At 37.0% G+C, this 14,268-nt stretch overlaps 1 protein-coding gene across 2 annotated transcripts; it reads left to right on the top strand.

Moving 5' to 3' along the window:
• The first annotated feature begins 250 nt into the window (after positions 1–250).
• On the top strand, positions 251–11,328 carry LOC107822321 (uncharacterized). 2 transcript variants are annotated; one of them, XM_075250247.1, is made up of 11 exons: positions 251–446; positions 506–721; positions 6,026–6,121; positions 6,403–6,491; positions 6,568–6,696; positions 7,824–7,938; positions 8,285–8,369; positions 8,498–8,607; positions 8,993–9,144; positions 10,154–10,250; positions 10,923–11,328. In XM_075250247.1, exons 1-11 carry the CDS (start codon positions 366–368, stop codon positions 11,004–11,006), a joined length of 1,254 nt encoding a protein of 417 aa, XP_075106348.1. In that variant the 5' UTR covers positions 251–365; the 3' UTR covers positions 11,007–11,328. The 2 variants fall into 2 exon arrangements, with proteins under 2 accessions (XP_075106348.1, XP_075106347.1); XM_075250246.1 differs by having other exon boundaries at positions 254–446; positions 10,933–11,328.
• The last annotated feature ends 2,940 nt before the right edge of the window (positions 11,329–14,268 follow it).

Here is a 14,268-nt window from a genome sequence, read left to right as displayed (position 1 = left end):
GAGAGAATCGTGGGGGGAGTGAGAGTGATTGTAAGAATTGATTAATTATCCTTAAATTCTAAAAATGTACATAATTAGTAATTTTGTATATAGGAGATAATTAAAGTAAAACTTAAGTAGGGAGGGTAATATAGTTTCATATACTGTATAGGAATGTAAAACATTCCATATATTATAACTACTCATATAGTTTCCAGCATTTAAATCCGACTCTACCCATACTTTCCTCCAAGTTTGACAATTGGGCTTGGGCTTGTTCTAGGTTTGGTCTTTAATTAAGAGAATCCCAAGTAAGCAAATTATTTAATTACTTCAACTGTCAAAAACAGTAACAGAAATCAAAGACTGCAAGCAAAAGGAGAAAAATGGTGAAAGCAGTAGTGGGAGAAGAAATACAGCTCAAATTAGCTGAAAATCGGCTTGGCAAATCTCGACTTCCTTCTCAGGTATCCAATTCATGTATAACGGAATTTACATATAAACACTGATGATATTTTTTTAACAGGTAGGGCTTGTAATTGGGAATTTGAGTTCGAAATTAGATCGAGGATTCCTATTTGATTTAATCCCAACGCCGCCAAACGACGACGGTAAACCGGCCTGTTCCATAATCGGCGGCAGCGTAAAAGATGATCGGAAAAAGGCATTGAAAGGGAAGTCGCAGCCTGATTCTTCGGCATTGTTCATTGACCAAGATTGGGTTGCTGAACACGCTCGTCAGGTTCAATTTTTAGCCTTTTTGTTTTTCTCTACTTTCTGTTATGTGTATTTTATGTCTGCTAGATTATGAGACTAGTCTCATAGGGTTTTTGTATAAGATAACTAGTGGCAATGTTGTGTCTTACTATTTTTAGTGAAGAACCTATTTACTAGCTATTGGTTTTGCTTTGCATCTTTCTTCTGGATTTCATGTTGTTCCTATTTTTCTTATGATTTCTGTGGTGATACTAATATTGTCTACTTTTGTCTTTTCGTTCTCTTGAGCCGAGGGTCTTTCGGAAACAACCTCTCTACCCTTTAGGGGTGGTAAAGTCTGCGTACACACTACCTTCCCCAGACCCCACTAGTGAGATTTTACTGGGTTGTTGTTGCAGATTATTAGACATTGATACCAAATTGAGTTATCAGGTGACAAAGCAACAATGGTATTGAGATTGTGTGGTGGAGCACTGGTGCTTCACTCTACAATAGAATAGTAGCAATTCGATGAGAAGAAGAAAAGGGGGAAAGGAAGAGAGAGAAGAGCGAGAAGTTTAGAATAAGGAACCATGTTGTATTATCATAGCATAAGTGTGATATCCAAGTTACAAGATCCTCCTTATACCCTTAGACAGACGAAAATGAAATGCTCAAATAAATGTACTGAAAATACTCTTAACTAACTTTCCCGCCAAAATAAAATTACAACTTTAATTTGAAAAATCCTACTCATTAGCCTAGTTAGCTCTTAGCTGGTCTCCATATCACCCGTTACCTCATTTTGTGTATCAATATACCCCAGATGAACAACACCCTCGTCCTTAAGGGTGAATAACCCATTTTGTGTATCAATATACCCTGGATGAACAACACCCTCGTCCTCAAGGGTGAATAAAGGAAACCTGGTTCTTAAAGCAGAATCAAACTCCCAAGTAGACTGAGAAGCATCCAAGTTCTTCCATTTAATCAGGCATTGTGCCACTGCCTTGTGACTCTTCTTAATCAACCTCCTTTTCCAACAAAGCTTCTGGAGTTGGACATAAAGAACTAGGCAAATCAAGTACATGAGTGAGTATGTCTGTGGGGTTAAGCAAGAGCAACACTGATACACCCTTGTAAATAGAAGGCCAACACAGATTTTGAAGGTTTTTCCCAAACAACATACTCAACAAGGACAAGTTTGACATCAGTTAGTAGAATTACACATTACACAGCATACGAGATTCAGCACCAGCTCTCTAGTAAATCCTATCAGATTGCCAAAGCAGACTCAGATATGTAAGGCAACACAGAACAAAAGATAAAGCCAAAAGATCCACATCTAGATTGATCGCATAGTTTCTACCAAGCTTTAAACCTGAAAGAAATTAAGAACTTTGTAATACATCACATTCTTTTACAAGTATATTATTTAAAATGGAGAACTTACATAGCAGCTAACAAACTCTAGAAAACATCGTCGGTGGAAGCTTCTTTGTCAAGATTAGTAAAATCTAATAAGAATATATATTAACAAGTAAAGCAATTAATATATATTTAACTATCTTAAGCAATACAATGAAATTAATTAAAATATACATACCTTCCTCGAGTGTCTCGAGAAAATCTAAATCTTCCTCAACATTTACAGGAAGCGATTCACTTCGAAGCCAATCTTGAAGGCACACTAGAGTTTCAACCAATTTAGGAGTTAATGAACTCCTAAATTGGTCAAGAATACGCCCTCCGGTACTAAATGCACTTTCAGATGCCACACTTGAAATAGGAATAACAAGCACATCTCGAGTCATCTTAGCAAGAATAGGAAATCTAGGTGAGTTCACCTTCCACCAAGCCAAGATATCAAAGTCCGGTCTTTCATTTTCAGGATCTTCTGCAAGTTACTTTTCCAATTCTGTTTTAGAATCTACACCACCATTTGCAACTTTATGTTTCCTTATTTCATCTAAAAGTTTACCTAAACCAGGAGTTGAAGTTTCCATTGTGCTGAATGAAGAGCTTGGCAAAGAGGTAGAAACTTTACCACCAGTATCTTTTGAAACCGACTTAAGAGACATACTCACTAAACAATGAACTCATATAAGTATGAACCTCTTTTTCAATAATTGTCCCTTCATCTCCAAACATCTTCTTAAGTACAAAACTAACAGTAGTAAACTTGTACCGAGGATCCAAAACACAAGCAATGGAAATCATTTTGTTCATTTTTGTTGGTTCACCCCAATACTTCTCAAATTATTTCCACATACTTGATGCCATCTCACTCAAAAGTACATCTTCAGATGTTATTAATCGATTTAAGTAAACAACAACTTGACCAATTTCAAGAAAATGGGAATTCGATGTTACATAAAGTGATCCAGACACCTTCAAAGTGAGATTATAAAATATTTCAAGAAATTGTGCAATTCTCTTTACATCATCCCAATCAGTTCTTGTAAGCAAACTTACAGGCTTTCCATCTGAAATAGCATCAAACGTAAGATAACGTGACAAGCCGGTATCACGTTCAGAATATTCTTTAATTGCATGCTCACATTCAATAGCCCTGCTCAACATCAAGTAGGTGGAATTCCACCTTGTAGGAACATCTAAGCATAAAGACTTCTTGACAATATTTTCACTTTCACGACATTCCTAAAACTTCCTCAACCTAGCAGGAGACTGTCTAATGTATCTGACTACACATCTAACATGAGCAATAGAAATACCTGACTCTTTAAACCATCTTTCACAATAAGATTTACAATATGAGCCATGCATCTTATGTGAAGGTGTTGACCATTCATGGAATTGGTTCCCCAATCATCTAATTTGTCAGACAACTTCTCCACGGTCACATCATTTGAACTAGCATTGTCAACTGTGACAGTGAAAATCTTTTGCAAACCCCACTCACGCAAATAATCAATAATACACCTTGCCATATCTTCACCTTTATGACTAGTAATTGGAGAAAAGTTAATAATTCTTTTATGCATAATCCATTCACTATCAATCCAATGGGCTGTGATGCACATATAGTTAATTTTTTGAATAGAAATCCATGTATCAGTGGTAAGACTTACTCTTTGACTTGTTCCTTTAAGAAACTTGATTAATTTATTTTTTTCCACATTAAAAAGAGCAAAACAATCCCATGTAACAGTAATACGGGAAGGAATATGAAAACAAGGTTGTGCCACTTTCATAAAGTTTCTAAAGCCTTCTTTCTCAACAAAACTAAATGGAAGTTCATCAACAATCACCATACGACACAAGGCCATCCTACACTATTCTTGATCAAATTTCCATGGAATAAGATCACCTTTATTACCCCCCGATAATGCTTGATATTGTAATAGTTTTTGATCTTTTTCAACTTTATAAGGATTCTTTGGACATTTATCGACATGACTATTCATTTGTGTCGTACTTTTGCTTTTTGTCACAAAATATTCTTGTCCACAAAATCTACATACATAGTTATTATTTCCTTTAGCATCAACTTTTTCTTCAAAAAAATCCCATGCCCGAGATCGTTTTTTCCTTTGTTTTGTAACTGTCGAGTGAGTAGTTGCAGCAGTAGACTCGGAACCTCTACTTTCATCAACCACTTTATCAATTTTATCATTTTCAGCCATGTGAAGTGAACGAAGAATGTAACTTACAGTCTTAAACGGTTAAACGAGTTGAATGAAGCAAAGCAAGACGAAGTCAGCACTCCTCGCTCTTCAATCTACATATCAAAATAAAAATAAAAAACTTAACTGAAATTCAAGAAAAAAGGGCATTTATGATGAACTAAAAGAGCTGATTGAACTCTTATAGATACAATATAACCAAACAGAGGATGTGTATAAAAGCATTCATTTCAATTATTCTCAAGTACAAAACTAACGAAACACATACAAACAAGATCTGTGAAATGCAAACAAGAAAAACGTGAAGAACAAAATTCTAAAAACTGAAAGAACCCATTTGGAGAAAGAGAATTACCAGATCTGTGGGAGAAACCGAAAAAGGAGGAATTTTGAGTGAACAATTCTGCTAAAAACGTTGAGGCTTGACTCTTGAGGAACTTCAGCCTTCAGAATCTGGAGAGGACAAAAGCGGCTGAGCGGGTGAAATGAAATAATAGGCTAGGGTAGAGGAAATTATGAAATAATAAGGGTAGAGGAAAGTGGAAATAATAAGTTAGGGTAAAGGAAAAGGGTATTATAGAATAAAGGTTTCGTTGTCTTTTTAGTATATCTTATCGATTTATCGATAAATCGATAACTGGAGAGGACGAAATCGAAATCGATAACTCGATAAGAAAATTTTCGAAATCGAAATCGATAAATCGATATCAATAAATCGATAACAAATAATCGATTCGATTTATCAATAAACCGATTCAAATGCACACCTACTTGGATGTGTCGCGTCAACACATCTATCACCGGGGCAAACAAAAATGGGCTAAGAGCTGATCCCTGATGCAACCTCATTATCACTCGGAAATAATCCGAGTCTCCTCCCACAGTCCTCACCCGAGTCTTAGCTTCGTGGTACATATCCTTAATCACCCTAATGTAAGCTATTGGAACTCCGCTAGCCTCCAAACATCTCATAAAACCTCCCTTGAGACTTTATCGTAGGCTTTTTCTAGGTTAATGAACTCCATATGCAAGTCTTTCTCCCTTTCCCTATACTGCTCCATCAATCTCCACACAAGATGAATAGCTTCCGTAGTCGACCGCCCCAGCATGAATCCGAACCGATTCAGATGCTAAAATATGTTTGTAAGTTCCAAATATAAATTAGTGATTAGTTTTCTAATTGTAGATTTCTGTTTTCTCTTCCTATTCACAAACATATCATTATCTTCTAACAATTAAAAATATAGCTTTGCTGACTTCTTATTATTTAGTGCTGCCCTTTGCTTGACAGAGCGTGCAGGTGTTGAGGTGCATGTAGCGCCTTGGTGCCTACAGTAAAGCGCCTTTCATTTTCTGTGATGTCCTTAAAATTACGCAACAATAATTCTTCTACTGCTGCTACTCTGTATAATGCAAATACCTTCTCTACCCGACAAACTACCATCTGTTTTCTTAATTTTGTAGACTTGTGTATGAATTCTGTTTGTCAGAACATTCAAATAGGTATATCAGATTTAAAAAGTTCCTCCTGCCCTCCTTACCTTAGGATGTTCTGCTAGTGATTTGTCAATTTTTTGTTTCCTGAATCTTTTGGACACTAACTTCAGATTTCATGGAAAAGGCCATCTTAGTGAATCATCGGCATATTATAAATCATGTAAAATCCTCTGTGTAGCTTATGGTTTAATATCTTTATCTTTCAGGTAGGGAGAATGCTATTGGGTGGCATGAAGGTGGTTGGCATCTATGTCTGGACCAATGAGAGCTCATTCAAAAATTCAACCATCACACTTTGTCAGGTTTTGCTATGATAACTTGAAGTTATAGTCATCTTCACCGCTTCGTACTGAAGGTCTATCAGAACTGCAGTATTGTGTTATTTCCTTGAATATGAGGCTCTTGTGTAGTCTGTCTCCATTGTTTTTTCTTTAACTTCAGTTACCTTCCCGAAAAAATTTGGTGAAACATGAAACTTATAATTTTCGATTTCCCATCACTCGTAATAACTTTTCAATGAAAAATTCTATCATTATTGGTATTCTTACTCTCTTTCTCGTTTGCTAATGGTATAACTGTAAAGACTGCAAAAGCAGTTTCTGAAGCGGCCCCTCTGTCGGAAGTGGATTGGGACGAGAGATTGCTTGTTCACATTGGTTACAGTCCCTTGAGGTAACTTTGTGTAACTATGTGTTGTTATATTCAAGTTGGCCTTATTATTGATTTAGCAGATAACAATGTATTCCAGGTGGACTTGTCGAAATTGCTCGCTGGCTTCAAATATTACGTCGAGTAGTCTACGACCTTGTGACTTTAAAATGGGAAAAGTTCTTAGTACCCTTCAGACATTCAGATGCACATTTAACTTTGATTTAAGGTGAACTTCGTTTGCTACTGGTATTGCTCATTTGCTATATCATTCTTTGATGTATTGGACAGAACACTAGCTCTGATTTCTTAGTGCCACATTTCAGATTAAAAAAGAAGTTCCATCTATCTCAAGCAACTCATTTGTTTCATTTTTGATTGTATGATTGTTGGTTAGTATATTTTTGTTTTGGCATGACCAGGAGGCAAAAAATCCTTCCGCTTTTGCCGTGGGATTGTAGAGAGGTAGGAGAAGTGTCATATTAGTGTCATTGAAGAACATTAGCCAAAATCGCGAGTCAAAAATTTGCTTGTCTCAAATGTTGGGAAACTTTGGTTGTTCAACTGTTGGCTTGTATGGCTGTATGGCATTGGATATATTTTTCTGCACTAGTATGATAGAAGGAAGAAAGAGATTGTTTTTTGAGGGAGGGGGACGGGAGATGAGAAAAAAGAGGAAGGGGGATTTGAATATCATATTAGTTCCATTAAGTGTAACTGCTGCAAATTTAGATCAAGTGGTACGCAATAAAGTGTTCAACGTCTCTTTTGGTTGGTTGCAGCCAATTTATAGTATAACTCTTAGTCTGTTAGGATCATTTTGGTGCAGTAAAGAAGTATGATTAATAAACTACTACCTCCATGTGATGGTGAACTGGAGGTTGCGTCTAGATTAGGTCAAACACTTTCTCTTCTCTGTTTTTGACTTTTTATTGCTTTACACTTGCTTTTCGTTCGATGTATCCCTAAATAATATATCTCCTAGACTAACGTATACCCACCGTGCCAGTGGCAAAAATATTCAGTTTTCTAACTTTCCTAATATTAGGTATGTCAAATATGATATTTTCTGTCAGAATCATGGCTCTTGATGGATAAATCGGAACCATTATTGTGCATTCAAGACACTGTTACCATCCCCTAGTTCATGTTTGCGACAAAAATGGTTCACTTCAAACTTGTGTTACCTTGTTAGTACCGCCATATAACTCGTGAACTATTTCCCCTGTTCCTACCCTTCTGTTTTTTCCTGAATTATAAAAATCAATTATGTTTGTTAATTCTTTTTAGTGAATTCCTTTAGAGATCTCAGAGAAGTTCAGAAAATTGTGTCACGGTTGAGCAATGTGTTTCCAGGTTGCCCATTTCCGAGGATTTAATTAGCAAAAGATTGGCTGACATTCTTCGTCATGGAATTTCAATTCATGCCAAAGAGCTTAAAAGTGCCAAGGCATTGATTGATGGGAAATTGGTAATGAACTCTGAACTTCTGGTATCAGTCTAGAACAACCAATATCCTTAAACTTGGATGCTAGTTTTCCTCTTCTGCATCCTCAGGTCCACGCCTTATGATTTTACTACCTCCTGGTGTTGCCACTTGTTTTTTTCTTTCTTTCATTTGAATCTAACAGAAAAGACGCACTCTAAATGGTTCTGGTTCTTGAGTAAAATAACATATCAAAGTGGCCTTAAAATATGTGATAGGCTGCTTCTTTAGACTTGATTTGCTTGCTGACCCTCTATCAAAATATGAACCCGATCTCCTTCCCTGGTAACTATGCTGGGCTATATTTCACCTTCTTTTCTTTCATTTCTAGGCAATTGAAGACGAGCAATTTGATTCAGGCGGCTTACATGATGTTGAATTCCTCCTACCTTTCACGGAAGATAAGTATTTGGAAGGTCTGTAAACATTTTCCAATTTACACAATTAGCCTTTCTTTTGAATTTGACTAAATATAAGCTAGTTGCTGTATAAATAATTTCATCTTTCTCTCATTCTTTTCTTTTTATATTTTGTTTTTATGAAGCATGCAGCCAAAAGGAGGTAATAGGTCTTCTAGTCTTCAGTGGCTCTATCTGCTCCTATGCTTACTCAAATTCGAAGGAACTGGTTTCTCAAGCTTTGACTGACATAAAGGTATTCTAACTTTGCATCTGATGGTGTTTGCTTAAGGACTCAATAATTTAGTACATTTCTCTTGGTTATGCATTCGTGGACGTTAGAGATGTTCCAATAGATCTGGTTCCATTTGTTGGCGTCCAAAAAGCCATATAATCAGAGCATATTAGATGGATTACTGGAAGCAGAAAGCTTCTTTTGTGTTTTCTCAAGATCACAGATGCATAGTACAGCTGGTTCTAGATTTAATGTTGATTTTATCTCAAAAGGAGTATTTTACTGTTTGGATTAGTGGTTAATTTGAATTTATCTTACATTTGCTCTGCTTGATGTTAAATCGTGGATCCTGGTTGTCTTCTTGTTTTTTGGTCAGCATTTAACTTCTGGTCTTCTTGGTGCTTAGGAAGACATAATTAAGAGTCTAAGAAGCAGATTGGATATCATGTGTGATGAGGCAGACAGAGAATCAGATTCTAAAGATGACAAAACTGAAGAGAGCAGCAACCAGATATTGAATGGGAGTGCAGTTCTGCAACTTGATTTACAGTTACTGAGGTATAGCACTGTCTAATGGAATCTATTCTCCTCTAAATGTCCAAAATCAACTCTGTGACTTCTTTTCACCATGACATCCTCATCCGTTTGTAAAATTCTCTAGTTCTTTATCTTTTTTCTGGTCTAAGCTTTAGTATTTTATAGAGATTCATTTGACTCTTTATAAACTTTAAATTCAAAATTGAGAACTTGACACTTCCTCTATCATTTTCTTATGTAGAACTACAAAAGTTAATTTTTCATTGGTCATATTTATGACCCTATGACTGAAAAAGATGTGACCTCTTTTTGACCTTATTGGTGGGTCTCATTAGCTGTGTTTATTGTCTCCGAGCAGCGTTCTATCATGTTCTGCTTACACCATATTCATAATCAAAATGTACTCCCTGATGAGGTACAGATAGTTAAGTTATTTTGCTTTGTCGGTGAAAATAACCTTATACTCACAGAAGGAAGATCCATTACGTCAATATACAGGGCCACAGTTTGTTTCGTTACATGTTGAATATGGGATACTCGGGGCATATAGTGACAACTCATTCTCGACAAGTGTTCCTCTGTTTTCAGTGGTGATCACTTTTTTTTTTCCTAGCATGTGGAAGTGTTATGCGTTTGCCATATATCTTCCTGTATGTATAGTTGGGCCACAATTGAACCTGGTGCAGGAGATCCCCCATCATTAACATTAGTGTGTACTGTAGTTGGTCTGACTTAGATGAATTTAAATGAATTTAAACTGAGAATCATGGTCAGTAGCTTGTCTGTTGTTTCCATACCATAGTGGCGTGATGATCATACCGATGATGATTACAGTCGTTTTTATATTGTTGTAGTTTTCTTTGATAGAGTAGCGTGATTATTGTTATTAAAATCTCAGATTAAAAGAATTTCATTTTGCTTATCAGATTTGTAGTTTCTCACACTTTGACCTTCATCTTTTACTGGACGGTAGTCGGTAGCAGTTGGCTTCTTAATGATGCTGAAATGGTTAACTTGATCTTTTAAACAGAAAAGAGTGCAGCCTGTCATTTCCTCGAAGAGTATTTCTACCCTGGCTGGCTGATACATTCCTTTGTGACTATATACAACCGTCTGAATCAGTTGAGGTGAGTTGTGCCCATATTCTTTGGTGAAGCAAGTAATATTTCTCAGCTATAGTTTGTTTTATTGGTCTTATAATGAAACATAAATGACATTTTTCTTTAGTCTTATTGCCTTTTTGCCTTAAAAGCAGAAGAAGTTATGTCTTTGATGTTGAATGTGTTGGAATAGGCACTACTTCAAAGTCCTGTAACTATACTGAAGCTGCAGGCACTTCTTTCTTTGCTTGTTTGCATCTCTAAAACACTATGAGAGCTTGGTGGTAGAATACATGATTCTTGTACAGTTCTTCAGTAGTTGACCGCCTTAAGGAATGTGTTCCTTATGAATTTTTAGGATAAAAATGATTCAACCAATACCTCTCTATATTGGTTGTCGTTAACTGAAGCTTCTTCCTTTATCTCACTGAACCATGAGCACACTTTTGTCGATGTCACTCTTGCTGAGATCTTACTGCAACATTTTGTTGTCTCCCTGTGATAATTGTGTATGGGGCTGTACATTAAAGGTTCAACTGCTAAAGAATTGGATCTCCCTTGGCAACTAAGTTAATTGGTAAATTAATTGTTTGAGCTGTATTTGTTAGATCATTTTTTACCTACCATATTGCTCAATGCCAACTAAACAATGTCATAATTTTGAGATTATAACATACATTCAGCTCTGATGTGCTATAGTTTGACTTAGGTTCTCAAGGATCATTTTGCCGAGCTCATGTCTATAGAGTTCCCGAACGATTCTGCCAAGATCTTGGAGCCTGAAACTGAAGCTCCTGCATTGGTATCTACCACTACAAAATCATTTAAGGAGGTGTCAATTCCATATTCCTTGCTACCGAAGCCAGACACTTCTCTCTCAAGGCAGAATAGAGCTGGTACGAGCTTGGGAAGTGACCAGAAATCTACGAAACTATCTAGTTTTAGCTTCATGATTGTTGTTTTGGTTCTTGTTATATCAATTGTTCTAGGAGTTGTGCTATTTGTTGCCAGGTCATCCTAGCTAATACTGTGGCTTACAAAAAATTGTGGTGAGAACAAATATCAGTTACTCTCTTCTAATAGTCCTATGTACTCTTGCCATGAATTAAAACGTTTATAAATTTCTTTTCTTTTTTTGGTGGGGGGGGGGGGGGGTGAGTTTACGCTAATCCAGAAATTATTGTTATACAAAGTTCTGTTTTCATGCCGACAATTTTGATTTTCAGATGTTTAAGATTTTCAACTGAGAAATACAAACTAACACAAATTTTCGACACTCTTGGTTGAACTCACATTGGAGAGAGTGAAATATTGCAAGGAAAAAGCTATCTTGGGTGAACATACGCCACAAGCCTTCAATCACTTCCATGAATGCCAGAAAGGCAGGCAACCTTCCTGTCTTTTTGTCTCCCGTTATTAATTAATGTGTTGTATAAAATATTACAACAACGATAAATACTTAATGATACTTGTACGACATAGTAGTGCCCTAGAGGAAACCAGACTAGCACTTGCTTGAATAAAATTTCTCAGAAAACTGACACCCCTTGGCCAGCCTAATAACGCTAATTTAAGCACATGAGCATTCACTTTCTTACTTCGAAAGAAACATTCCAAACTAAAATTTTCGGTTACCCGCGATTCAAATCATTTAGGCAATCCATCTGGATGCTCCACACCGGCATCATCGCTTGGGACGTCTGCTCCTCTAGGAATTTTCCCCGGATAATCAGTTGTGAAGAATCGAATCCAATCATACTGTAGATGATGAGGGACACCAGCAATTCCATAAAATGAATATGGACAAATCAACAGGTCTTGGAAACACATTCCTTCTATATAGATGTATTGGGAAAAATTGAGTTTACACATTTAAGTGATTGGAAGATGACGTGCCATGACACGTAGATTGGTCAAAACGTTATGATTGGCAAAGAGGCACGAGTTGCAACAGATACGAGCAGAGGCATAAGAGGAAGCACGAGCAGATACTCAAAAGATTCAACGCCCGTACCTATTTAAGTCCAAAAATCAAAGGATTGAATCTGACAGTTCACGGGAGTATAGATACATTATTTATTGAGCCTTAAATACTAAAAACGTTAGAGAATCTATATTAAATGCAATGATTATGTAACGTAACATTTAATGTCTTTAATTGTCCATAATGACCTTATTATGATAAAGGCAAAATGCATATCCCCAAAATAGCTATAAAAGGGGGAGAGTGGACCAATTGTAAGGGACACGAAAGACTATCTGAATGTACTGATTTACTTGTTTTCTTCTGGTTATATCATTGCTAGTAAAATTACTTTCTTCTATACTTTCTTTGATTATCAGTAACCCAAGTTCTACTAAAATATCGCTTTGACCGAAATCCCACTTTTTGGTTAAACAAATTGGTTCCGTTACCGGGAATCTGATAATCTATCCTCTTTTAGCTTAACTTTCCTTGTTGCATCAACCATGTCGAACAACAATGACAACATTCAAGGAAACCAACAACTTCAGGGAAATCCACAGGGTAATCAAACCCCGGTCCCTTCTCCACGAGGCTCTCCTCGGCGGTCTCGTGAAGGCTCTCTTGATGGATCTCATACGAATGGAAACGCTCAATTTGAAAATATTGAAGCTATCGATGAAGTTTTTGCAGAAACTAATTGCTGCACAGGTCAGTAAAGCTCTTGAGCTTTTGCTAGCCAGTTACCTACTGCACCACCCACACCCACTCCAAACAACAACACTTTGGAGAACCCTCGTTCCGGGCTTGTCAACTCAGGTAGCGGTGGAACCCCCAGCGAATCACATGAGGGAGAACCAGGTAACTTAGTCAATTCTGATTTACAAAATTTAGTACTAACATTGCAGAAACAGCTCAAGGAGCAAAGTGACCGCATAGAGCAAATACCCTGGGTGCCACCCGTAATCAAAGGGATAGATACGGATAAATACACGTAACAACCCTGGAAGTCAAGTGCTGCTCCCCTCCCGATTTCAAAGAAATTCAAAATGCTTGATATTCCAAAATACGATGGAACAACAGACCCACGAGACTACGTGACTGCATTCACAACAGGCGTAAAAGGCAACGACTTGACCAAGAAGGAGATTGAATCAGTATTAGTCAAAAAATTCGGTGAAACACTCTCCAAGGGTGCATTAACATGGTATTCTCTTTTACCCGAAAATTCTATAAATTCTTTTGCTAAGCTTGCAGATTCTTTCATCAAATCACATTCGGGAGCTCAAAAAGTCGAAAAAAGAATGAAAGATATTTTCAAGATCAAGCAAGGGGACTCAGAATTGCTTAGGGAATTCGTGGACAGATTCCAACGTGAAAGAATGAAATTACCACGTGTACCTGATAATTGGGTAGCTATAGCTTTCACAAGTAATTTGAATGAAAAGAGCTCAGAAGCTACGAGGCGACTCAAGGAAAGTCTTTGTGAATTCCCAGCTACAACATGGAATGACGTTTACAACAGATATAACACGAAGCTAAGGATAGAAGAAGATACTGTTTCACGATTCCAAAAAGAAGAAAAAGTAAGTCCGAGACGGGCGAAAACTGAAAAAGGTACGGTAAAAATAGGTACGAGCCATACATGGGACCTGCGGGAAAAGATTCACGGTCAAAACAAGACAATCAAAGGTATGATCATAGATCAAGAAATAGAGAGCCAGGCTCTTCATCAAGATTTAGAAATGATCGAAACACCCATGAGTCACGAGATGATGATAGAACTTTGAAGGCGAGATTTGGTGGTTACAATTTCAATGTGAGCACTTCCGAGCTCATAGCTGTTTTGAGAATCATGGGTGACAAGGTACGGTGGCCAAAAGAGAGGAGATCGAATCCAAATAGGCGCAACCCTGATCATTGGTGTGAGTTTCATAATGATCATGGGCATAAAATAACAGACTGTAGATTTTTACGAAGTGAAGTTGATCATTTATTAAAACAAGGATATCTCACCGAGCTATTCAGTGAGAAAGGGAAGCAAGCTTATATGAAGAATAAGCAAGAACCCCCTAAACCACC

This window comes from Nicotiana tabacum, chromosome 3 (assembly GCF_000715075.1).
Source record: "Nicotiana tabacum cultivar K326 chromosome 3, ASM71507v2, whole genome shotgun sequence".
Taxonomy (NCBI): Eukaryota; Viridiplantae; Streptophyta; class Magnoliopsida; order Solanales; family Solanaceae; genus Nicotiana; species Nicotiana tabacum.
Note: the sequence above shows the minus strand (reverse complement) of the source record. Positions and strands in the feature narration are given on the sequence as shown.

Coding starts and splice junctions, on each gene's coding strand:
- LOC107822321 (XM_075250246.1), top strand. CDS start 366: ATGGTGAAAGCAGTAGTGGGAGAAGAAATACAGCTCAAATTAGCTGAA. Junction 722..6,025: donor TTGCTGAACACGCTCGTCAG/GTTCAATTTTTA, acceptor TTTATCTTTCAG/GTAGGGAGAATGCTATTGGG. Junction 9,145..10,153: donor CTTGATTTACAGTTACTGAG/GTATAGCACTGT, acceptor TCTTTTAAACAG/AAAAGAGTGCAGCCTGTCAT.